This window comes from Clytia hemisphaerica, unplaced genomic scaffold (genome assembly GCF_902728285.1).
Source record: "Clytia hemisphaerica strain Z4C2 unplaced genomic scaffold, Clytia hemisphaerica genome assembly, whole genome shotgun sequence".
Classification (NCBI taxonomy): Eukaryota; Metazoa; Cnidaria; class Hydrozoa; order Leptothecata; family Clytiidae; genus Clytia; species Clytia hemisphaerica.
In genome coordinates this window covers 122,721-150,051 of record NW_027104535.1, presented here as the reverse complement: position 1 = coordinate 150,051, position 27,331 = coordinate 122,721, and the positions used below count along the sequence as shown (strand labels likewise).

The 27,331-nt window shown below is 37.2% G+C and overlaps 1 protein-coding gene across 1 annotated transcript in view; it reads right to left on the bottom strand.

Moving 5' to 3' along the window:
• Positions 1 to 330: 330 nt before the first annotated feature.
• The window catches only part of LOC136822519 (beta-catenin-like protein 1), a 29,425-nt gene continuing 2,424 nt past the window's right edge, over positions 331 to 27,331 (bottom strand). Inside the window, exons 4-18 of the mRNA XM_067078785.1 lie at positions 26,880 to 26,986; positions 24,109 to 24,248; positions 22,476 to 22,573; positions 21,829 to 21,922; positions 20,980 to 21,071; positions 17,022 to 17,091; positions 16,550 to 16,608; positions 15,876 to 16,024; positions 12,389 to 12,521; positions 6,186 to 6,234; positions 5,437 to 5,534; positions 4,756 to 4,836; positions 1,813 to 1,950; positions 1,097 to 1,169; positions 331 to 718 (exon numbers count right to left, since the gene is read on the bottom strand). Coding sequence (XP_066934886.1) covers positions 630 to 718; positions 1,097 to 1,169; positions 1,813 to 1,950; positions 4,756 to 4,836; positions 5,437 to 5,534; positions 6,186 to 6,234; positions 12,389 to 12,521; positions 15,876 to 16,024; positions 16,550 to 16,608; positions 17,022 to 17,091; positions 20,980 to 21,071; positions 21,829 to 21,922; positions 22,476 to 22,573; positions 24,109 to 24,248; positions 26,880 to 26,986 — 1,470 coding nt within the window. The 3' untranslated portion in view covers positions 331 to 629. The remainder of the gene's footprint in view (positions 719 to 1,096; positions 1,170 to 1,812; positions 1,951 to 4,755; positions 4,837 to 5,436; positions 5,535 to 6,185; positions 6,235 to 12,388; positions 12,522 to 15,875; positions 16,025 to 16,549; positions 16,609 to 17,021; positions 17,092 to 20,979; positions 21,072 to 21,828; positions 21,923 to 22,475; positions 22,574 to 24,108; positions 24,249 to 26,879; positions 26,987 to 27,331) is intronic.

The following is a 27,331-nucleotide window of genomic DNA, read 5'->3' as shown; positions in this document are numbered from 1 at the left end:
TTAAATTGCTCTTTTGACAATTTTTGGAATTCAATTTAAAAAAGAATTCGCCTAGAAGACTTTTACCAATTTCCATTAGGACTTATTTTCGCGGGTGACACCCAAATCCGCGAAATCCGCGAAATCTAATCCCCGCGAAAATTAATCCCATTAAAGTAAGCGGAGGTGGTCTTTTAGGGTGATTCGCATCCCTTATAACAAACGTATTTGAGAGATTTTTGCGAAAGTTCAAAAGAAAGAACTCAAAACTAGCTACACCCAATGAAATTGAAATCAAAATGCCAGAAAAATAAGAACAGGCATACCAGTGGGAAAAGAGATGAATGAACATCCAATTAAACAATCAATATTCCTTGTAAAAAGTTTCGATTATTTTCAGGTTTAAAAACAATGGAAATAAAAATAAGTTACTTGGTATGGAAGTGGTCTATTGATCTTGAGTTTCAGTCACTCGGTTAAGTAAGCATATAAATAGATTCTCTAAAAGAAAAAATTCTCTTCCGAATTTCCATCTCTACTATGCACAGTATCTTGAATTAAAGTCTCTGTGGTTCGCATCTGTAACATACGGAAGCGACTACCTTGTTGGGAGCTCGTTCATAAGTCGTACAATGTGTTCGTTTTTCGTTCTAGAATCGATCGATTAACGATAACAATCGTCTGCGCTCGTTCTCGGCACTTTCAGTCTCGGTTGAATCTCCAATATGACCAGCGTATTCTGATGGGGGTGAATATAAAGAAGAGAAGTTGAAAACCGCTTTATTAATACCTTAACCTTTGCGTGCGGGCGTGCGGAAAGGTAGAAAATACTATGCTTGACCAGTAGTATGGCGACGGCTGCAAGTAGAAAGAGGCGCCAAACTCCTCATTACATCACCAATCTAAGACCTCCCTTTCCTCTGACAACACTATAAATAGTAGTTTTTAGCGAAAATGAGAAATTATCATAAAATACCCCGCTAGCTTTGTTTGCATATTTTTTTGTACTTTTTCTCTCCAGCAAGAGAGCACCACATTACCAATTCTGTCAAGTCTTGGTCAAATTGCCACGCTATCGATTTCCACAAACAGCCTGGGACCTAGGTTGCATTCTTACCTCTCATGACTTGTTTGATTCTCTTCGTTGATCCTCCATGCTGATTCAGCAATTTTAAAACACGTTGCTTGATCTGGAAGTCAAAGAAAATACTTCGATATTCTAAAACATGGTTAGAGAGGCTCCCCCAACCTAAATTCATGCATTCACGCAAATCTTTTTCGAAATTCACCCATTCGCATGAAAAATGCAATTTTTTTACTGCTCACGCATTCACGCAAAGCGCTTCTAGGTTTAAAATAGGGTTAACATGTTAAGGAGAATTACTTGTGTTAAGGGTTGAATCTCTATATACATGTACTACAGATGCGAAATTTTGCCCGGGTTGTTAGCGAAGCAGAGCACTTTGACAGGTGGAACCAGTTACTTAAATCGTTGGTACTTGGGTGTGTCAAACCTAACAAAAATTATCAATGAAAAGTCATTTGAAAGCTCAGCTAGTGAAGGTGAAATGGTCTAAATGGTCTAAGGCGTCAACTTCTTCGATTCTCTGCTCTTTCCTGTGTTCCCTTCAGTTCACGATAGCCGAGTTGGCTGACCGTAAAAAGTCATTTGAAAGCTCAGCTAGTGAAGGTGAAATGGTCCAATGGTCTAAGGCGTCAGCTTATTCATTCTCTGCTTCTTCCCGTGTTCCTTTCAGTTCATGATAGCCGAGTTGGCTGACCGTAAAAACAATCTAAGTTCTAAATGACTAGCCTGGCTATCCATGAACTTACTGAAGAGACACCAGAGCAGCAATTTTCCAACATGATACAGACGATGAGTTGGAGAATGAATAATCCAGCGTCCAATCGTTTCAAGTAAAATTCGTCCTCCATTGCATCGTCTATTTCTTCGCCTTGTTCTTCACGCTCCTAACAATGAATGAATGAAGAAAATTAATGAATGAAGAAAATATGAATAAAAGGAATGAATGAATAAGAAAACGAATAAAAAATAAATGAACGAACGGACGGACGAATAATAAAGAAGTAAACAATTTCACTAACGCAAGAACGAACGAACGAACGAACGAACGAACGAACGAACGAACGAACGAACGGTAGCATACTACAGTATATGGCCCCCAAAACGGAGAAGGCCCCCAAAACGCACTTAGGCACGGATTTTGATTAATTCGTCTCAGACGTCTGAGATCATCTAAATTTCATCTCAAATCTTGACTATTTTTCCTTGAAAACAGCATCTCAGACGTCTCAGATCATCTGAGATCTTTCGAGATCATCTGAGGTTCGTCTCAAATTTTGACTATTTTTTCCTTGAAAATAGCGTCTCAGACGTCTCAGATCATCTGAGATCTTTCGAGATCATCTGAGGTTCGTCTCAAATTTTGACTATTTTTTTCCTTGAAAACAGCGTCTCAGACGTCTCAGATCATCTGAGATCTTTCGAGATCATCTGAGGTTCGTCTCAAATTTTGACTATTTCTTTCCTTGAAAACAGCGTCTCAGATCGTCAGAGATCTTTCGAGATCATCTGAGGTTCATTTCAGATTTTGACTATTTCTTTCCTTGAAAACAGCGTCTCAGATCGTCAGAGATCTTTTTTCATTGTAGATTTAACAGGTTTTATTGGTAAAAAATGAAATTAAATGTTATGATTTGACTGTACAATTTAGTGATCATGTATCTTCACAAACAGTTGATATAATATAGGCTAATCACAATTTTTGGAAAAAATTCATTTAAAAGAAAGAAATGACCATAAGACTGAGACATACATCAAATAATCTCATAAGACAATAAAATTGAGACGAACCTCAGATGATCTAGAAAAGTCTGAGGGCCCTGAGACGTCTCAGATGCACATTTTAAGGACAGAAAGACCATAAAATTGAGACGAACCTCAGATGATCTCGAAAAGTCTGAGGGCCCTGAGACGTCTCAGATGCACATTTTAAGGACAGAAAGACCATAAAATTGAGACGAACCTCAGATGATCTAGAAAAGTCTGAGGGCCCTGAGACGTCTCAGATGCATATTTTAAGGACAGAAAGACTTTAAAATTGAGACGAACCTCAGATGATCTCGAAAAGTCTGAGGGCCCTGAGACGTCTCAGATGCACATTTTAAGGACAAGAAGACTTTAAAATTGAGACGAACCTCAGATAATCTCGAAAAGTCTGAGGGCCCTGAGACGTCTCAGATGCACATTTTAAGGACAGAAAGACCATAAAATACATCAGTATAAAGGTATAATAGATGCGAAACAATCTATTATTGAGACGAACCTCAGATCATCTCAGACGAATTGTGCAAAATCCGTGCTACACTCCCAAAACGTAGGTCGTCATTAAAATGAGGATTTTGACCTGTAGATTTATCAGAATTAGACGATTTTGTTTATTTTGAATGAATGATGGTTAAAAATGAGCATGTTTTTGATGGTTTTTAGACAGCTTCAAAATAACATATTTGCGTCTGAAGGACATATATTTCAACAACAAAATTAGATAAAAATTGCATATAACTCACTCTAGAGCCCCTTGGATAGTGAAAATAAGTTATGAAAATGGGGTATAGGAAACTTTCTACACCTAATGCCTTTCAGAAAATGCAGATACATCTGTGACTTTATAGAGGATGGGTAAAAGATATAGCATCTTAAAGGTCAACCAGTATTTTGGGGTCCTAGAACCAGCATTGATAAAACCGAAAATTCTAAATATTAGAAACAGCAAAAAATCTTGGAATTCCATTCCTATCAGCTTGAAATAATAGTTCATTACAAAAAATTAATATTACATATAAAATTTTTCGCTGAATCAGCATAAACGGCAAATTCTGTAATTTGTTTGCAAAATATAGGAGAAAAATACCTTTAAAGCTTAATAGTTTAAAACCTTTTCAAAGAGATTGGTTTTTAGAAACTTGATTAAGACGTTGTTAAATCAAAATTGTAATTTTGAAAATTTCTAAATTTTCAGATTGGACTTTGCATCATCGAAAAACTTGAAATATTTAATAAAAATCATAAACTTTACATCCATCGGGTCGTAAATTTAAGGGAAAATATGTTTATCGTTTCTTCCCCTAGTACCACTGGGCTTAATAATTTGATTTTAACTACACCTACGTTTTGGGGGCCCTAAACCTCCGTTTTCACAACCAGGGGTATACTGTAAAAATTTAAAAAATACTAATTTATGCCAAAAACCCTCTAAATCACATTTCAAAACTATGATCAAAATTTTGTATTCATATCTTAAAGATATCTCGAGAAATCGCTAAAATTGCAAACCTCCGTTTTGGGGGCCATTAGAAAAAAGCTACCTATCTTTAAGCGTTTGAAAAATATTGTTGAAATTGAAAATTTTGAAAGGAACTTCTGGGAAATAAAGTAGAGATGTTAAAGTTTTTCATGCAGCAAAAAGTTTTGTAAAACTATTATAAAAAACCCTGGTCTGGTATTGTATTGTTTAAGCTTTATTGTCAACTTTTCCTTTCCTATGAATAAAATACAAGTTGCGATTTGCATACTTTTTGATCACGTTACCATTTTTGACTCTTGGGATTGGTTAACTTTATAATCACATGATCAAAAGGTATGCAAAACAAATCAATTTAAGGTACGCAAGCTCCAACTGTTAATAATAGAACGGGTTTTTTTATAATGACTATGGTGATAGCCAGCCTTAATAATGATAAACAGCTTTCTACCTCTCTTTCTTGTTCAATTTTGGCGTCGGCATCTTGAACACGTCTCTGATATTTGAAATACATTTCCATCAATCGGTCAATCTTAAAAAGATGAGAAAATCATAGCCTTTACACACCCCTTCTCATAGAGCCACTGGGAACCCTTCCCAATGGAAAAATATCGTCCTTGGTGGGAAATTACCCTCCAAATTTTATCCCCACTGACAATAATCAAATAAACCAATCTTCACTGCAAAGTGTTATGCTATTTTCGCCATTCCCACTGAATTTTCTGACTTGAAAACAAAAGAATTGAAATCCCCATTCATAAAAATATGAGAATATCAATCCCCATCGAGTTTCAGTCCGTTATTTTCATCCCCACTGGATGGAAAAATCCTACCGGGTCTGTGAGAAAGGGGTGTCTTTACTTTGCTTGTAAACATCCAACACTGTGATTGGCTGAGTTAGGCAAAATCTAAATATTTTTTCAGTCTCGTGTGCTAGACGACCAATTCAGATATAGTAAAAATACGCAAAAATAATGGGAGGAACAAATTGTTTTATAAATGAACTGAAGTCGTTTAAACATTTCCAGTCTATTTCAATCTCGGTGACCCGAAATCTAGAACCATCAATGAATGGGCGGAGGGGTGCATAGCGACACCATTAAAGGGCGGCTACGGTTCCATGGCTACTCACCTTAACATGGTCATCTTCAACGAACTTTTGAGTCAACCTCGTTCGATTATTACTTGTCAAATTTCTGTATAATGACGCAATGATCGAACACGCATGCTCTAAAGGTTAAGAGAGGCCTTATCTAAAGAATCCTGCATTTACTAAAAATAGACAAAAAGAACGACAGATTTCATAAAGAACGACAAATATCGCCATCCACAACCCCGACCGAAAGTGACTGTACCAGCCCTACGTATTCATTGGGTTCAGGGGTTATCCGAAAATCAGAAAAAAAGAGAGTGTAAAATGTAAGAAAAGCAGTTAAGAAATTTTTGAAAAAAAGACGAACGAAGATTTAGAGGAAGCTACTAGGGTATTCAAACACAAAAAAGGGTAACACAAAGTTCTAGCCAGAAGTCGGTTTTGAAGAGTCCTAGAATTTACTTTCGTGAAGTTTGATACCCGCGAAATTTTATGTGTATTTTGTGTCCGAAATGGGAATGGACTATTCCAGAAATAGTCTGTACCCCTCTATGTTGAGGAGGTGTGACGTCCAGGATGGTCTGGAAAAAAGAAAATCCAGGGTGGTCTGTATAACGAAGTCGAAAATCCAGGGTGGTCCAAAGAAATGGGAGAAAAAAAACCCAAGAGGTCCCTAAAAAATGGAAAAAATCCAGGGATTGACTGCACCTTTTAAAAGAAGGATCTCATCAACATAGGGGGTACAAATTATTTCTGGAATAGCGCGATATAATTTTGTCCGAATTTACCTTCACACTCTTCTTTACTATTCCCAGTCTTCTTGTTCCTCTTCGGTGGCTACAAAAAAGAAAAACAGGTTTAACTTTAAAGGATGGTCTCCACTTTCGCGCGAAATAAGCGAAAACGTTTTGACGTTCTTGTAAGGTAATTGGTCGGTAGAAAAATGAATCAATTCCATTGGTCGAAATCTGACGTAACGGATGAAAAAAGTAGAACTTCTTTCAACTTTTTTTTATTCGCGCGAAACACGTAATTTTTTCTTCAGGCAAAAAAGGTTCAGAAAAAAACTGTCGCCCATTTCGCACGAAAGTGGAGACCGGCCTCAACAGATTGCAAGGAGAGATGGCAATCTGGTCTAAGACCACAAACCAGAGGTTCGCGGTTCGAATCCCAAATTTCCATGTTCCGTTCAGTTCATAGATAGCTTAAAGGAAATTATTTTGGCGGGAACTAATTTTGGCAAAATCGGCGAATTTAGACAAAATTCAGCAAAATTAGTTCCCGCCAAAATTAAATATTTTGCTCACTCGCTAAAATTAGTTCCCGCCAAAACTAAATATTTTGCTCACTCGTCAAAATTAGTTCCCGCCAAAATCAGTTCCCAGGTAGTCGAACCGGCTTGCGGGGGATCCTGTGAAAACAATCGAAAGACTCCTAAAAATCCTAAATTACTCGACTATCAACGTAAACATATTGACTCTACAACAATTAAATGTGTAACAAAAACGACATTTTTGTCAGTAGACAACTCATAACTCAGATTCAGACCATTTTTAGTTTCACATCGTAATGTTTTCTAGAATCAGTGCGACCAAACCTTTCCAACAGTGTACGATATATGGCATTAATGGAGAAAACAGAGAAAAGGTTTCCAACGGTGCACGATATGGCATTAATGGAGAAAACAGAGAAAAGGTTTCCAACGGTGCACGATATGGCATTAATGGAGAAAACAGAGAAAAGGTTTCCAACGGTGCACGATATGGCATTAATGGAGAAAAACAGAGAAAAGGTTTCCAACGGTGCACGATATGGCATTAATGGAGAAAACAGAGAAAAGGTTTCCAACGGTGCACGATATGGCATTAATGGAGAAAACAGAGAAACGGTTTCCAACGGTGCACGATATGGCATTAATGGAGAAAACAGAGAAAAGGTTTCCAACGGTGCACGATATGGCATTAATGGAGAAAACAGAGAAAAGGTTTCCAACGGTGCACGATATGGCATTAATGGAGAAAACAAAGAAAAGGCAGGCTGGTTTTTTAATTACCTGTTGCTCATAACTCGATATAACATATATGTTGTGATGTTTAATCAAAGCCAAAAATACTTTCCAAAAAATAATAATAGGGGTAATCGACAGTCGTGCAAAATTACTTGAATATGATTGGTCTAGAGGAGTGCGATTAATCGTTAATTACCACTTTTGCAATCTACGGCGGGGCGGGGGACACTTTTGTTGTCTTGTTTCTATCACTCCTCCCGTCCATCCCAGTGTAGTAATACAATTTAAAAGAGAAAAATATTTTGCAATGCAGTATCTTCAAAATAAAAACAAAGATATTTACATGTATTCCCTATTAAGTTAGTATACGTCCACCCCCCTGTGGGGTCGTCCACCTAGTACGTACACACTTAAATGTCAAAAACCGAGCACCCCTCCCCCCTGTGCGCAAGCATACGCACATGACTATATCCCCTGGTAAGTACATACTTTTTCTTTCACCCCCCCCCCCTCGGTTAAAGAAAATTTCGAATTCAAATCGTTTGGTTCGGAACTTATTTCATACTTAAACCTCAATGTTTATGAAGAAACTTTTTCTTTTCCTTGATGCGTATAAGAAGCGTAAAAGTCGATAAAAAAACAAGCAAAAAAGGGCTTTATCTGGCACGCTAAAGCTCTGAAGGTCGGGAACATTTTCAACATCTGGAAGGTTTACATTACGGAATTTTGCGAGACCGCGTCAAGAATTTTGCAGCGGGAGGCCTGGTAACCCAGCCCTCGTTTTCGGGGATTGGCGGGTCCAACCGAAATATTTATAGGTTTACACAAAAGGGCTGTTGAACCAAACTAGGGGTGCGGCACATAAAAGGCCGACTATCATTCCTCTCCGATGGGAAATTGGCCCATTCCTTTAGAGCTTTAGCGTGGGCGTATGTAAAGATTTTCTCTGCGTACGCACATTTTCCGTTGATCCCTCCGACTGACTACGGTCGAAAAGGTGTATTAGGTCCTTTAAGTCAGCGGCAGAGAATAATGTTTATGGCTTTAACAAGTTTGTTTAAGAAGTTAACGGAATATAAATCTTCCCATGTCGTGCGTATAGACACCTTCCCGTCGTTCAATGAGGGTATCTCTTCAGAAAAATCACCAGCCAAGAAAGCACGCATGCGTATTCTTTTCTCGTACTTTTCTAAAGAATATAAAGTCCGTCGACTCAAATCTATCAGGATTGGTTTATAGTTATTATGAAGCATTTTTTCTTTAAGCTCCTCAACCAGATAAACTTCGGTTTTGACTGAAGGAAACCTGCTTAACATACAATCTCTCAAAAAATAAGCACGTGCCAAACGTCTCCATTCGTCAGAATAAAAAGCAATGTTTATTGTACTATTTGAGCATTGTGTTTTTACTTCTTCATAATGTCCAAGTCTGCTGTCGAAACGATCATAAGATGGATTTAAAGCTAAATCGTAGAATATTTTATGCAGGTGTCTATTTGGTGGATAGTGCCAAGCTAAAGCACGGTCCGAAAGGTATCGATTCGTTGGTAGAGCTTGTTTCATCTTTATACAAATTTCATGCCATGTCAGCAAACAAAACCATATGAAATTAGAATGTGGACTATTTTGCAGTTTACGGATTATTTTAGAGAAGCCACCAAAAGGCTCGTAAATCTTCAAGTAAAAGAAAAGATTGGTCTGTTGGTGAGAATTCTGCATGGTTGAAGTATCAATTGTTTCCAAAACACTATTAACGATACTTTGCCAGGGATCAAATGACCCTCCCTTTTCTCTACTGAAGAAGTGATTATCAAAATCCTCAATGGTTAAGATCTGAACTTTCTTGTAAAGGTTTAGAGAGTATAGCCATAGTAAAGTACATTCAGTTTCAAGAAGCGATTTTACCAACGTTTCCAGTTGTGGAAACAATAAAGTGTTAGGATAGTCATCGTAAACGAAAATGGTGATGTTTCGTGGTTGATAGCAGGACAAAAGATTACTGGCAAAGCCACTTGATGGGTTCTCCATTACAATATAAGTGAGAAACCACACACCAAGCAGAGTCTTTGGCTGCATTATTTCTAGAATCTGGAATTCAAAAGAAAATACCGAAATCGAGCATGTTGTTGATGGAAAAAAGGAGGGGAAAACCACGGATCTGTAAAGCCTGAAGGGCTAGATCTCCGGCCTTTATCGAAAAGTGAAGCAAGTTTTGGTAGGATTTCCTACCAAAGAAATCACGTGACAACAAGCAATTTCACTGGTTTAAGAGATTGGAAATAGCGTTTGCCGCCTACTTTTTTTGATCTCGCGCTCCGAAAACAATTAAAATGCAAGATCATATCCATCGGCACGAAATTTAAAAAGTCAAGTTTTTGCTTCACTTTTTTTTTGCTGGTGAAAACTTAAAGTTGCCTATCCTACCTTCGGGCTTTATAGGTCTGTGGGAAAAATATCTCTGGAATATAGCTGAAGAAGTAATTTCTGTTAAAGACGTATTCTCTTGAGAGAAAAATCTGCAAAAAATACAGAACATTTTGGAAAAAATAAATTGAACTGGTATTTTTCAAGCTTTTGAAGTAAGCTGACATTTTATCTCGACCAGATAAAGTTCTGCCGGTTAGGGAAAAAAATCCTTCCATTTTAAAGTCTAGCGCATCCAATTGAACGCACGACCCTGAATAAAATCACAGCATATATATTTATGATAAACATAAAGCTAGAAAGGCTACCAATCATCACACTAAGAACATATCGCTCTATTTGAGCGAATTCTCTCAAAGTGACTTTTTTCCGTCCTTCCAAACGCCCACTTTCATTTAGATAGCTGTTAACGAATTTTAAGCGAAAACATCCTTTTCAATTTTCCATCAAGAGCTTCTAAAGTCAAAATCCAGATGATAGATAACTTTAAAAACGCATCTTCTAGAAGATATTTTTTATAATACCTATTTTCTAAACTTTTTTATCATCACCATCATAAAAGTTTGATTGATTTTTAAATCAGTTCCATTATAAATGAGATTAGATGAAAACAAAAAAGCTAAAGCATCTTTTCTTAACTTAATTACATAAGGTTACATCATTCCATACAAATTAAGAAAAGAATGGGGAGAGTAATGATATCGACATAGGTTCCTGTTATCAAACATCGTGTTGTGGGATTTGGTGATATCATAAGATGGGGATGTATCTCTCATAAAACGTAGACTAAGTACGGCAATGAATTTTGAAATCTACGAAGATATCGGCTTTTAAAGTTTACAGACAAAAGACGGGAACAAGTGAATTTAGAAAGGATTCTTTGGTTATACAGCAAGCCGATTCGTACATTATAGATTGGACGGAACTAACAGGTGCTCGACCTTGGGAACCTCAAGTTTGTCTCATTGACTTCCAAGCCGGAAGAGCTAGACTCGAAACTCCTGGATGGGAAATAAAGCCACTTATTTCCCATCCAGAATAAACGCACGTGATTTAAAAAAATCTATAGTAAAATCTATTGCTAGATTTAAAAAATGCAGTCCTCAAAAACAAAAAAAACCGCTAGATACAATCCGTTGTCATGATGGTGGCGCGTTCTAGGCCGTTCTGGATGGGAAATAAGTGGCTTCACTTTTTCTTGCCTGGAAAAGGTTAGAGATTCTACTCTAGCCCTTCGGGCTTCAAACTCAATGGTTTGTCGACCTTTAGCCATTAGACATGGCATCATCGCCATCAAAAGTTGTATAGTAACAATTTTTGATAAGCATAATCTATTGCTAGATTTAAAAAATGCAGTCCTCAAAAACAAAAAAAACCGCTAGATACAATCCGTTGTCATGATGGTGGCGCGTTCTAGGCCGTTCTGGATGGGAAATAAGTGGCTTCACTTTTTCTTGCCTGGAAAAGGTTAGAGATTCTACTCTAGCCCTTCGGGCTTCAAACTCAATGGTTTGTCGACCTTTAGCCATTAGACATGGCATCATCGCCATCAAAAGTTGTATAGTAACAATTTTTGATAATCATAATTTGTATAAGCACATTTAGACTCAGAAACAGCCCCGGGGGGGCACTGGGTTTGCGGACTGACGGTATGTGCGGGCTAAAAATTGGCTTTTAAAATTGCACCCTTACAGTGCAGCAAAAATCAGTGAAAATCATACCCTTAGAGTGCATTTCCCCCCAAATTTTCGATCCCTTTCGTGCAAAAATTGGTCAAAATTCTAGCATTTTTGGTCAAAATATCTAGATTTTTCAAGAATTTTCTAAAATTTCTACCCTTACAGTGCATCTCTAGTTTTTCCGACCCTTACAGTGCATTTTAAACATATTGGAAAAGGTACCCTTAGGACCCGCACATACCCGTCGGTCCTTTTGCCCAGCTGCCCCCCGGGGAAACAGCTCCTAAAAATGGTTTTTAATGTGATTAAGAGCAATTGAAAAGTTGAAGCATGTTGTCGAACTTGACAGAATGAGAAAACACTTGGCAGTGGGACACTGTTATATCCACGTACCTCATAGATCAAAGGACGTTTGTTGGTACCAACATTTCTTAGATCACTTTTGGGCACTTTCCAACAAAAAGGCCTTCTGAGTCTTAGACCAAGTAACGATTCCGTTTCTCTCCGAAACGAAACGAAGCCATTCTATTGGTTACATTCAAATGTCACGTCACTTCTAACCAATAGAACGGCTTCATTTCTTTTTTGGAGCGAAACAGAACCGTCACGTGCGAACATGGTTTTAATACATCGAAAAAACTAGATAGAATTTCGCATCGATTGTCGAAAGGTTTTTGAGGACGCCAGAGGAAATCTTTTATTATAAAGCTTAAAAAATCGCTTACAGGTAAACTTAAGCTCGATTTCTGCGAACAGTGAGGCTCATATTGTTAACCTATCTCACAACTGCGACCCGTAAATGTACTAAAAACCGTCTTCCGATCAAGGTACGTATTTATCAGAGTGTCTCACTGCTTGTAACATAAAAAGAAAAATGTTACCTTCATGAACAAGGGGAATACACTCCTTAATCCAAGAATTTCGACAAATTTGTGACAATTCTCTGCTCCCTCTTGTCCTGTCATTGCGTACGCCAGAACTTTCAACGCACTGGGACGAGCCATCTTCTTCTCCCTGTGCAAATCGAGAATTAAAAAAAGCAAAGAAACTTAACAAATTGTGTCTCTTCATGAAATATTCTCTTTTATAGCTACAATCGAGTCTCAACAACCCGAAAGCCCACGGGGACACAAATTTGCTCGAGTTAAGGTAAATTTCGAGTTATGGGGACTAGTTTATGAGACATTGTTACTTGAAGGGACGAGCAAACTTGTTCGAGTTAAGGCGACATTCGAGTAAGAGAGGTTCGAGTTCGAGATATTATCTAAATAAGGCCGACACCAGTATGATCAACTCACCCTCAAATACCGTTCTCGCATAATTTCAGGGTTTTCGGTACGACAAGGGCAGTGTTATCATTGACTTCCAAGCCGGAAGGGCTAGACTCGAGGCTCCTGGATGGGAAATGAAGCCACTTATTTCCTATCCAGAACACCTGCGGGTAGTTTTTACACAAACCCCGGATTGAAAATAAAATCTATCGCTAGATTTTCAAAAAATGCAGTCCTCAAAAACAAAGGAACCGCTAGATACAATTCGTCATCATGATTGTGGCGCGTTCTAGGCGCGTTCTGTAAACTTTTTGTTGCCTGGTAAAGGTTAGAGATTCTACTCTAGCCCTTCGACTAGAGTCATAGCTTAGCTCTAAATTATCATATCACTTTAATTGTTGGTATTGATCAACCCTTGATGTTTTCCCCTGATCTTCTTCTTCCAAATTTCGAAAAAACTTTGACGAGAGTGGATAATTGAGTGATTTCTGGACCCTTTTTGAGTGTGGATTTGCTTTTGGAACATCTACAATCGGCGCCAAAATATTTCGCACACAAGGGGAATTCCCTCAAAACTTTAAACCGCAAGTGATTTTTAAGTGCTTTGAAGTACAGCTCGGAAGTAGTTTTAGCTCTGAGTTTTAACATTAGACTTACATATTAAGACTTACGATCTCAGGATCTAAAAGCTCAAAAATGTTCCAATAAGGCTGAGAATATAGCCTGGATGTCACTTAACCCCTCTCAAATCGAATAAACCAGCCGAGGCTGGAAGGTCAGCCAATAGAGATTAGCTAGATAGCTTTAATAAGTGGGTTAACAGATGTAAGAGATGCACTGAAACAGAGTAGACTAAATATGTTGAATAATGTACAAAATGTGAAACATTTGATAACTTGATTTAAAATTATGTAAAACAAGCCTGAGAGCTCCTCCAACCCCCCCCCCCACGAGAAGATCAAAGTATACTTCTCTTTAGCATTGTCCATATAGTACGTACGCAAAGATTTTCCAAATATTTGACACCCCCTCCCCCCTTGTACCCAGAGAACAATAGAAATGACTTTGTTTAAACAATAGATGTACGCTTTTGCTGAACCCCCTCTCCCCCCTTCACTGTGTACGTATATACTATATGGATGGCCCCTCCAGTCTGGGTAAATAAATTTTGTATTTTAGTAACCGTCAAGTTACACAACATGCACACAACCATCTTGAAGACTTTGCTGGTCGCAAATGATAATCGAAAGCAAAACTTAAAATTCATAACTATGCGGGGAAGCTCATTTTTCCCCCGTTTTGCTTTAAACTCGCTTTTGATTGGTCTATGAATTTGGGCTATTGATTTACCGCCTTGGCGGAATAAACACACAACCATAATAAATAAATTCAACAGGGAAGCGGTGTAGCAATTAATTTCAACTGGGAGTCCTCTCTTCTGTGCCAAGCACTGGCAGTGTTTTTTAAACTTTAAAACAATGTTAAATGAAGACCAGATTGATCTGTTTGTTATGGCTGTGCAAGTTGTGGCGAGAGTGTGCATGTTGTGTAACTTGACGGCAGCCCGCTTTCGGCAAGTCTGATAAGAGATATCTATAAACTGTTATCGCCATTCATTCCATTCCATCATTCACTCAAAATGTGTGCCAAGGTTAGAAAAGGTTAGAAAAACACAATCTGCATCTGGAACTGCGTGAAAAATAGTTTGATCAATTTCAACAAGAACTGTATATATTAATATTAATATAAATGATCAAATTCCAAAGACCATTTGTCATAATTTTGCAAGTCCAATAATAGGAGATGTGATGTCATCATTTGGTTCCCGTCATCTGATTTACGGTCAGCAGGTAGAGCTGGAGAGTCGGAAAGCTTTTCCGCTGCTTTGCTGGATTTCCACTGTCGACCTCTGCACGCTCTGTGTTTAAAAGTTTTCAAACCGCATGCTAATGGAGAGTACCAGTTTATCCACAGTTTCTCAATTTTAAAATTCGGATCAGTCCACACGAATTCCCTTTCAACAAGACGTATAGCTGCTTCTTAACAGAAAAATATTTTCAACTGACCGGCCGAACGACTCCCACTTTTTACAGTAGAAATGACGGGAACCAAACATTTTTTTGCGATTCGCCTTTATCACAAACACGTCGAAGTCCAAGAAAACACGATTGCATCCAGTCTTTATATCAAATTTATACAGTAGCTGTACTTTTGTAAACTTTATCAAATCCCAATAACATTATAACACCATCAATCCCCCTAGAGGCAAACAAGAAAAATATGTTTTTATTGCAAAAACTATTAAAAAGCAGCAATAAAAAGTATTTATCAGAAAATTCAACATAAACAAAAACCTTCAAAGGATGTAGGAAAAGAATCCCCTTGATGAAAATCATGTGTTTGATTTGCCGAGTTAAAAAAAAAATGATAGAAACTGAAGCTTGCAACAGATTTACACTGGAAATACTTTGGTACAACACTGACTTATCACATCTGACTATCGCTTGAGCCGCCATCTTGAAACTACATTATGATCTGTAAAAACAACGCACGCTAAAAGTACCCAAAAAGTTAACCCGATCGGAAGAAAGTTTAGAAATAAAAGTGAGATCGGAAAATCGGATTTTTTTTTTGTCGTCTTATGATGATGGAAGAACTGAATTTTACCTATTTGAATGCTCAGCTTAGGCTGACCAAAAATCTAATGACGCAAAGTGGAAGTACTGAAACTGCAATTCTCGCCCGACCTTTAAATTCTCGAAAACGTTAAAATACCCCAAATTGCCAATATATTTCGGTGCTGATTGTAGAGCCGTGTTTGTGGTGTATGAAGAATCTAACCCAGTTTACCAAAGAGCCTCCCATCCCCCCACTCATCAACAGGAGATTCACCCTATTAGGGTTCCTTAGAAAGAATTTTCTTCCCATGTTCCAAGTCCCCTGAATCGTGATCCTCTGAATTTTCTTCCCTTGTTCCAGTTCCAAGTCCCCTGAATCGTGATCCTCTGAATTTTCAAATTGTGATTTCAGCACCCTTTGAGGAGAGCGCATAGGTTTTTTGTAACCTATAGAGATGTGTTATTGAGATTCGCCTTACCTTAGCATCAGGATCATGAGTTGAAGGCCTTCTCCTTTCAAGAACAACTCTTTATTAGGAGGGTGTAGTAAGCAAGAACACAAACAATTGAACAAATTTTCCATATATTCGATCTCCTCCTGGTTGTTAGGGTTGTGTCCTTTATAAGTCTACACAGAAAAACAAGGGAAGCAATGTGCGATTCAATTAAGTCTTGTTTTAACCAGATGAGATGGAGTTTTTATAAGATACTTTAATAATTGGTCATGTGAAGTAATAAAAATGACACGTTCTTTAGCAAAAGTAACAAAATTGTTTTATTACTGGTTAACGACGAACCAAATCAAATAAGAGCTTGTAAAAACTTCATCTCGTCCCGTTTTAACATGTATTAACTCGAGTTTCGCAATAATTCGATGAAAACTTAGCTTATACCAAACGTCACCCGCGTTTCTTCTACGCAATTAATATTTCGTGTTGTTTAGTTGTTAGTGAGGTACTCGCTAATGAAAACTCAGTTATTTGGAAATCAAATTTGTGAGAGCCGCCTGTTTTTCAGCAAACAACTACAGCCTGGAAATTGCGTTCGATTTCGTTTGACTGGTTTGATCGTCGAATCCATTCGATTAAGATCGCCTGGAGAAAACGATTTGAGCTGGCCCCAATATAAATTTCAACGATAATAAAATACTTACAGCGAGTGCTTGCAGTAGCGGATCAACTCCGTTCGATTCTTTTATCAATTGTCTGTTTTCTGAAAAGTTGAGAAAAACAAATTAATCATAAATTCAAAGGAACAGGTGGTCTTCATTTGGAGAGTTGAAGTGGATTGAATGTAGAAGTGAAGTTAGAAAAATTGGAAAGAATTTTCGCCGTATATCGTTACCGGGCGGTAAATTAAAAAAAGGATTACATCGAGTTTAGGGGGATAATTAAATAACAAATTGGCACGCGCCTGACCAACTACGGTCTAAAAGGTGTATTGCCTGTACTAGACGACCACGTTGTCTAGGAAATAGCCGCGGTCGTCTGTTACAGGCAATCGATCTCCTTGCTTCCAAGGGAAGATAAGTACCTTCCTTCCTTCGCGTAGACAGCTAAATAAAAAACTGGGTTACTAGATACTTAGACACTTCCATGACGATGTTTCATTGTAGACTGCTTTACCTTCAGTATTTTGTAAGAGGATAGCCAATATCTCACTGGAGTACAATTTGTTGCTGTCGAACATCTTCTTCTGTTGAACGAAAAAATTTTTCGTTATAATACAGTTTGAACTTCTATAAATCAGGCTTTGTAACAATAAATTTAAAACTTTGAGAAAATCTTTCGATTTGGCTTTTCCAGAAAATATTTGAATATGGGGGGGGGGTGGTGGAGGATATAACATCTTTTGGAAATCCCCCCCAAACATTGTAAATTTTGACCCCCCCCCGGACAGCAGGTCTGACCCCCAGGGCAAGCATCAGTTGACCCCCTGGACATTCAAAATAACTCTCAAACCGAGTTAGTAGGGGGAAATTTGTAAAATCGCTCGATTTTTTTAGTCAAAGCACTTGTTATACATTTTTGGAAAGCCAAGGGGTAGGGGAATCAAAATAACTTGGGTGCCAATTTTTTTTCGGACACTTTGGTGTGATTTTCGGACAAATACGACGGTCTCAGGCTAAAATCATTGGGGTGAAAAATTAATGAAAATTTTAGCTTGAGAAAACGGAGACCTGTTGTATATTTTTGGAAAGCTCTCAAAAAATTAAGATTAGTGATATATTGCGAGTATAGGTGATTTCAGTACCTAACTCGAGATATTGAGCTTCCGAAAGCGCAAAAACTGGACAAAACAGCCGTTTCTGGCTGAAAAACACTGTTTTTAAGGATTAATATCTCGAGTTAAGTTAACAACACGCAGAAGCTTTTCTACAAAATCAGGTCATTTTGAGTCCAATATCTTTTCTCGTAGCCCAATATTTTTCATGTAATATTTTTGCATATTGCATTTGCATAACTGCTTAATATGTTACACAGTTACTGCTTAGCTAGCTTTCTATTTTATAGAAACCGGCTTTTGCTATTCTCAAATTTAAATAGCCAATCAAATGACGCTATCATTATGTCTAACAGCATTCTTCAATCTTCGAATGCGTTCAACAACTTTTTCATTCAAAAATATATACACAATGGAATTTGTTATGCCATCAAAATACGCTCCAAGATGCATATACCGAATATCACCAGTTGTAAAATCTTGAAAGAAAAACGTGTACTAAAGATGAAAAATGATCCACACAGGATAACAGGCGTGAAGAATTTCGCTTTGTTCCGGCCGCCATATACTGCATTCCTTGTCTCCTGACGTGCACGTTTGAATTTGATGTAAATATAGGTGTAAACTGCGAAGAAAATCATATTTGTGGCTACCAAACATACTGTAGGGAAGACGGCGATGTTCATTTCCCAGACTTGGGAATGAATTTCGGTGACGTAAATGAGAACCAGCGACGTAAAAGATAATATGATTGCCAGAACCCACGATGCTATAATGATCCGTACCCGGTTGATGAACATCCAGGACGTCTCGTAACGCAAGTGTAGCTTGACTGCCAAAAATCTTTGAAAAGTTAAAGAGATGATTGCTGCAAAGCACGTGATAAGGAAATTGGTTTGAAACCTTGTATGGGTGCTGGCAAATTTCGGTAGTTGCTGGCAAATTTATGGAGCGATGGCCAAGTGGTCAAAGGCGTCAGCGTCTCAAACCAGGGATCCGCAGTTCGAATCCCCGCTCCTTCTAATGTTACGTTCAGTTCGTAGACAGCCGAGCCAGCTGGCTGTGGACCCCGTGAAAACAATCGAAAGACTGCCTAAAAATCCTAGATTACTGGGCTATCCATGTAAAATAAATATTTTTGTACTTTTAAAAAATCAGGATGGTAAGTCCCGAATATAGTACCGCAGATGAACAAGCTATAAAGTACAATGGACGATAAAGACATACTAAACACTTCAATGTTTTCCGTCATATTACGGTTTGTTTTGAGTAAGAAGCCGGCGCCAGTGCAATGGAGAGTTATTACTGTGAATCCAAGCAAAATGCTGTTTATCGAGAATCCATTCATTTCATCATGAATATTGCCCTTATGTATTACAATGAAGTGAATACAATCGCTCTTGTGTTGTCTTCTGACCAGCCACCAGAACCGTTGGAAAACCATCCGGCGAGACTCGAACTCACAACCATGCCATTTGCGGGCATTTGCTCCATTCATTTCAAATGTCACTCTGAACAGATCTGTACCTTCTCGCTTGGATTGCTTTATCTTCTACTTGGCGCCATGCTTCTTTTGAACATGTTATTCCTCTAAATGTTTTTCAATTTTATTTCAGTATTCTTGTTCTTTCTTCTTGAGTTTGAATTTGAGACCGATATTTGTAGAGAGTTACTTTTCTTTTAATTATTCAGTGATTTTGACATTCACTTTGTTACTTTTTAGGGAATATATTGCAAAAGACATAAATACTAATTGTCTTCAAAACATTTTAAGGGCTCTGACCATAGCGAATTTTTCATAATTGCCGTGTTTAAAATGTGTTTTCTGACTGATGTAACCAACAAAACTATGGCATGTTATACATTTTCTGTTAGACAAACTATTCTTGAATCTGAAAATTCAAAAATTGCATTGAAAAAAATTTGATGAAGAAGAAAATGAAGACTTTTGTGAGGAAGAGTATTTCAACTTTGAAGAGCTTAGTTTCGGCGAAGAAAAAACATTTTGAAAATTTTTTCGCAGTAGATGGTGTATTTTTTACCGAACAATAAAAATTTTTGCGGAAAATTTTTGTAAATGCTTCTTTGTCTCGAAATCTTCAAAATAGTGGTTTTTCATAAATTTTTTTTCTGGATTTTGCTTAAAAAAACAGTCATAACTTTTGACACATTTTTGTAGAAAAATTTTCCGCAAAATTTAAAATAGTTCAATTCTTTGCGGACAGTGTAAAGAAATTTTGAAACAAAAAAGTTAATTACCCATTAAAACTAAGCATTTTTTGTAAAAGAGGGTGATGCAACGTATTATTAACATCTTTTTAAAGTTCATAACGTCATTTTTGCAATTAAATTCTTAATTACTCTTAAGGGATTCGATTAAAAAGCAATTTATAAAGGCAATTCTTTGTTAAAAGTGTTAAGGAACCTGAAATATAACTTTTATGTTCAAATACCAAAATCAATTTTTGGACTATGGTCAGAGCCCTTAAATACCCTAAAATCTTTTTAAAAGAATATCTATATAATATTTTTGAAGCCTCTAAATGTTCTTTAGCCTGAAAGCGTTCTTAAAATGTTCTTATTTGTAATTTAAATGTTATTGTGTTTTTGTGAGATTACCTAAGAGATTGGATGTTTATCGTTCGAGTCTGCGAAGCCTTAAAATAATGTTCTTAACTTGTTCTTAATGTTTTGGCCTCCGAAGCCTTATATCCATTCTTATAAGGTTTGTTCTTGTGGAAAAAAACGTGTATTGCATACTGCTTTTTTCCCAACAGTGAATGAGGTGAACAAAGTGATCTGAATGAATATTTAATCGAAGCAGGATTTAATTAGAGATTAATAAACATTGGAGATTTTGAATTACGGTAATTGAAGACAATATACTGAAGTATTCAAAGTAGAATTTCTCCTCAATTACCACAGTTCCCTTTTTCCTTTTCCCCGTGAGATTTGGAAAGAATTATTGTTAGCTTGGAAGGGAGATGGTTGTTTTTCGACAACTAAAAGAAGGGAATCTTCCTGATAAGTAAGAAAACATAAAAAACTAAACTTTGGGAAATGTCACACCCTTTAGTAGTTGAAAAGTATTGATATTTTAAAACCAATACGAGCACCGCGGAAGCTTTTTAAACCAGGTACAGGGAATAAGGAAATTTAAGCCATTTTACCGACGAAGAGGAAAATTTCGGGAAATTTTGTGAAATATCTGTTACGCCGTACCTGCCGTACCCGGTGCGTCGTTCGTTATCAAAATCAAAGAGTTAGGTGGGGGGGTACTCTATTTCGATCATATGTTTTCATCAAGTAGAATAGAAAACTTTGACTTGGGTTAAACACAATAAAATTTGAAAAAAATACTTTTAATCGTTTCAGCAGCCACGTCAAAAGTCCTTGTTGGCCAGCAGTCACACATACTTCTGGTCGAAATTCAGCTATATTTTCGATGATGGCTTAAAAATTAAATTGAAGAAATTCAAAGATTGTTTTCGCGCGCTAATAATTTGCAATCAAAATTCAAACTCAAAGTTGTCTTCGGTGGATGGAAAAAATCGTCGAACCGATTTGAAGAGTTACCGGGGCTGACTGAAAACAGGAATTTATAAAAGATCAAAGATTCTTAAGGAATAATCAATATATTTTCTACTCGAATTGGAAATCGTAAAAGATTTGAGAGGGAGGGTAAACGAAAAACTGAATGGGAGTTTTTCTAACATAGATTTTAAAGGAAGGCTGTGATATATAGGATCAGCTCAAGGCGTTTAAGGGCGCACTAACATAACCTGATAACAGATGGTCGTTTTCTTTAATTTTCTTACGCATAAACCTCTGAAGGCGCTTGAAAATTAATGATCTTCGAGCAAAATAGCCTTCCCGCGGAAAGTTCTACAACAAGAATCTTGTTGTGCACCGGAAAGTCAAAAACTAAATTTCCCTGAAACGGCGCCCTAGTCATAGTCACAATCACGCAATTTTGTTGTTATTCCCAGTCCTTTTAGATGAACGCGGTTGTTACGATTTTGAGATAGCATGTTCGTCAGATTAAATATGTTTTCACACATCCCTTTATAGTTTCACCGTGGTGGGCATAAAATAATCACAATCTGATCTCAGGTTACACTAACATGGTTAGCTACAGTTACTTAACGACAAAATCTTTAATAAAGCATTTCCATAGAGGATAAACGTAAATGATTTTATCTCGCTCACCCAGAGTATTATGGACTCCATCAGCATCTTCTTTGACTCGCTCATCCAAACGGTGAAGATTTTGCAATAAAACTGTGACCAACTGACCTTTCAACTAAAAAAATGGAAAAGGACGGATTTTATTATATGCCTGACATTTGAAACTCAATATAATTTGCAATGGAACAATAGACTATCTTTGGATTGAATTTGAAGTGTATTTTGTGCGCCCGTTAAAAAGGTAAAAAATAAAAAAGGCTTAAAGGTGGATAAATATAATATTATGCAGATTAGTCCCCTTAAATCCCTTAAGTTTGAAAACTGGTCATAAATAAAACAGGGTACTATTCCAGATTCACCCAAGTAAAAATTGTCTGTACACAGACCCAGTATATACAGCTAATTTCAAAATTCATTGCCGTAGAGGGTCTGTTGTCATTGTCTTTCCTCATTTGTGATTTTTCAAACCGGCCGCTGCAATTCAGGGGAGAAGATGAGCGTAGTGTTGCTATTTATAAATTATACTTCATCGCAGAGGTCTCCGTACGGGAGGTTTTTTATCAAACAGACAATGCGCACAGAGTGTACTGCGAAGCGATAAACATGAGACACGCTCTGCTGGTACAGAATAAAGTAAACTACTTTTTTAAACAAGAAAGTTAAGATACCAGTGCGTCGACCAAAATGTTTGCTTCATCTTCACTTTCATTCAACGTGTCAATATCTGTCAGTTCTTGTAACAAATCTACGATCCCTATTGAAATGTCTGCAATGAAGAAAAAGAAGGTAAAGAAAAGTGAAGAAACTTTTGTAAGTTTTGTAGAAAGTTCACATATTTTATTGACTCAATAAATGCAAGTCGCCGGTCCTGTGCCGGTATGTTTGGACCTAGAAGCGCCGCGACCCATGTCTGTACACAGACCCAGTATCTATGGCATTTGAAAGTTCATTGCCGTAGAGGGTCTGTTAGCGAGCACTTCACTAAAAACCGGGATTTTTCATCTCGTTAATTGCGTAAAAAAAGCGCGGGTGACGTCTAGTATAGGCTGAGGGTCTGTTGTCATTATCTTTTCTTATTTGAGTTTTTTCAAACCGACCGCTACGATGGAGTGTTGGTTGGAGAGGGGATTCGATGAGAGAAGTGTTACTATTTATAAATCGTACTTCTTCGCTGAGGTCTCCGTACGGGAATTTTTATCAAACAGACAATGCACACATAGTGTACTACGAAGCGATAAACGTGAGATACACTCTGGTACAGAGTACCGCGACCCATGCCGCCCTGTTTTTTGACCCTGTCCGATAAAAAGATGAATAGACCTTTTCATAAATTACGGCACGAACATCACTTACCTAGATTCAAACAATTTCCACATATGTGGTGATTATGTCTCTTGAGACATTAAATGATTTTTTTATGAATAGGAAGTAGTTTTGATAAAATCCGCTGAGAGTTAATGATAATAATTTCAAAACGAGGCAAGTGATGATCTAGCCTGGAGATCCATGCTATGATTTCTTATTCTATATACTGATGGCGAAATATATAGCATGGTATGGGCTGACAGTTTGAATTTCTCATATCCTAATAACGGTTGAAAACACAGCCAATCAAATCCTCTTATTGTTTCACTGGTCACACTTTCTTAAAGAAAGCGCAACTTCCGAAATTTGGTTTTTATTTTAGTTAGTGAGGACAGCGCTAAATTCGAATTTCCCACTGTAATTTTTTTGAGGCCAAAATCGGACTCACAGCTCTGACCCGTCAAGTATTCATCAGATTTTAAAAAAATACGCAGACGGGTTCCTGTCTAGTGATGATCGTAACGAAATTTATGAAAAGGTCTATTGAGATCTATTTGTAATCAAAATATTTTTAAAGATTGGAAGTTACGGACCGGTGAGTGACTTTAACGAGTAAATTTAATGAGATGGTTGCAATGAAGAAGAAGAAAATTAAAAGCTTAAGATCTACAAGTTCTATGTAGTTTTCAACCTTAACCTATGATGAAGGAATTATTATAGATAATTATTGCAAATCCATGATATGATGAACACTTCTAAATGACGCTCAAATCAAAATGGTTGTGAATTAATTTACAGATCATGCGAAAACTCGTTCATTTTTTATACGCTTTTTTCTTATTTTGAAGCTACCTAAAAATGAGGAATATGCAAAAGATTTCATACAAAAAGCTCTACTATTTCAGGAGCTATTAACATTAGTTTCAACCCCGAACAGAAACAGTCCCCCTAGTACGAATAGGGTTAAGGACAAAATGAGAAAAATGGATAGATTACCAGAATTTTCATGATTCATAAGGTTGAGACAAGTCGCGACCGAATTCAAGCGCACAAAGATATCGTAATACTCTGGAACAGTCGCTAAAACATGTAGTTTTTGTATCTCCTCGTGTAGTTCAAGCTCTGATTCCATAAATCTGGAAAGAAAATATAGAAAGAAATGAAACTCCCACTCTTGTCTATTATTTAAGACAAGGAAGAGTCCAAAGATCTAAAAAACAAAATCTTCGGACAAGGCACCTGAAATTTGCTGAAATCATTTTTTACCGTCGAGTGAGTCAATAGAAATAGAAACTGAACTTAATAAAAACAAGACGACTTAAAGTCGAAAATTTCGCATAACACTTGAACATCAACGACGAAGACGCGTGAAACGTGACTCCTGCAGCATTATGCATTTTGAATGAAGCGTTACACAAAATATACACAATGTATTGTACACACAGGTCATAGATATTATGTTTTTTTAATGAAAAATCTCAATCCATTAAAAAAAAGATTCCTTAAAAAATGCGACTAAAGAATTCCATTCTATAAAGCGTAAACAAAATCTTTCAATTCAGAATAATTCAGAACTGCAATATACTTGAGAAAAATAATTTTAAATTTTTTTGAAAATGAAGAAGAAAAAATGAACTTTTCATTCTTTGATGCCAGAACCCTCATTTTGTGCTTTGAAGGAACTTGTGATAAAGACTTCTTTTACTTGCGCAAAGTTTATATCTACTTCTTTCTATAAACAGTAGAATTTATCTAAAATTGAGAAAAATGGCTAGTTAGAAAAATCTGTTGTATACTATCTTCGCTTTCTGATATGAATGATGGCCCACCACCATCAAGATCATTGGACTTTTCCAGAAAAAAATTGAATATGGGGGGGTGAAGGATATAACATTTTTTGGAAATCCCCCCTCTGAACATTGTGACTTTTGATCCCCCGGACAGCAGGTCTAACCCCCCCCCCGCCTCGGACAAGCATCAGTTGATCCCGTCGAGAGCAAGTTTACCCCCCCCCCAGGACAGGGCAAGTTTTGTAGATTTTTCACAACCCCCCGCTCCAGACACTATATCCTCCGACCCCATGTTCAGACATTGGCTGGAAGAGCCCATTAAAGGCAAAAAGCAGTTGAGTAGTTGAGCTCCAGCTTCTGGACTAGAAAATTGCAGGGTATTAACTAGCCAACTTTATTAAGCTTTAAAGAAATAATACTCCTTGAGATTAAACTTTGACTCCTTTATAACTGCTTTAAACTGCATCCCATTAAACAAACCCTCCCCAGTCTCTTGCCCTTCATCCCATGAAAAATATATAGGGGGAAGATTCCAGAAAAGTAACAAGAATCTTAGTGCGGAAATGGGAATCTTATACAAACAACGGTACCATGATTCAAAATTAAAATCCTAATTAGCAAGAGGTGTATCAAGATCGGTGAAGTTGGATTGAAGCTCGATTAGTTTGATTTATTACCTTGTTGCCCATTCTTTTTACATTCCGACGGCTTATTAGCAGACGCCCGCACTAAAGCTTAAAGAGCGAGCCAATATCTATCATCCCATTGGGGAGGAAAAGCTGGAACTTTTAATAACCAAACTCATCGAACACCAATCAAACTTCATCAGATAAAAAACTGTCATCATTAACGATGGACCGCTGTACATTGTGCGGTGGTGTACGGTGGGGCTGGATCTAAATGTCCTTTGTACGGCGGTGAAAATAGGTTAATTTGAAATCTGCTGTACTGTACACCCCACCTTACCCACCGTAAATCACCGTACAATGACAATGTATGGCAGTGTCTAGGCAGGGTCGTTTCGATTATACAAAAATGATTGCTGAATTTTAATTGACATGATTTCTAAGAAATACCGTGAGATCGGGTAACTTGCATCAGTGCACAGTGGAGGCTAACATGGCATAGCCTTCAAATGAATGACCCGTTTGGTCATTAAAATACAAAGTTAAATCAAAACAAAAATGGTAGGCTAGAGCTGCAAGTGGAGCTGCATAGTTCATTTTGTTTTGAAATTTTGCTGCTTTGATTGGTCAGTCATTTGATGGCTATGCAAGTTAGCCTCCACTGATGCAAGTTACCCGACTTCACGGTACTTGCTAAAACTGACTGTTTGTCACAACTGGTTTCACTATTAACACATAACTATCTGGTGAAAAAAGGAAAACAAGATCATACCTGTGCTGTTTGTAGTTTTGGAGAAGAAGAGAAGAGAGAGTTAATAATGTTGTTGTTTGTTGTGGAAAATTAACTCCTACTTACTGAGCATGATCAATTTATTGGTGCATTCACTAACTACACAAACATAAAATTATACTTAGTAGTAAACAAATATTAAACCTCTTTAAACACTCTACAAAGGACCAGAAAACATGATTAAAATTTATACAGCAGCAGCAAGTTTCAAAAGCATGTGCAATAATAATCAAGCAGCCATTTAAAAAGTTTGTTTACAAAAACTTGGTTACACTTCTTGCACTAGCGTATTTTATTTATTAAGAAAAGCCCTGTTTTTTATCACTTTTTATCTTTGTGAGTGAGTCCACCTTTAGAATATTGGCCGTAGTACGCCCGCAGCCAAACGCCCACGCCATACTTTGCGCCCCAAAAAATGTCTCGCCACATACACGGAAGGCTATCGTAATACTTTCGCTAAGCGAAATTAATAATATAAAAGTAATATACGTGATAAAGAAGATAGCTGAACATAAGGACTAAATTGTAACAAATTGACAGTATGTCGTGTTTTCATCAAACCTGTTAGGTTGGTCAACAAATTTGATTCGCATTTCTTGGTTTTTAGTGACTTTCTTTTCGAAACTCAAAATATGTTTTTTGATGGTTGCCTCATCCACTGCTTCTCCCTGAAGAATAAAAGATAAAAGATCGTTCTTTATCATTTGAATTTATCATCTTAACACGTGCCTCGCCATTCGCCATTCGCGTCATTTGATCAAATCCACTCGTGAAAATCATTTACCACATACCTCATTATTTAAGCAATCTACTCGTGAGGATTATTTACCACACACCTCATCATTCAAGCAATCTATTTGTGAAAATCATTTACCACGCACCTCATAAATTTAAGCAATCTACTAGTGAAATCATTTACCACATACCTCATCATTCAATCAATCTACTCGTGAAGATTATTTACAAAAAACACCTCATAATTCAAGCAATCTACTCGTGAAAATCATTTACCA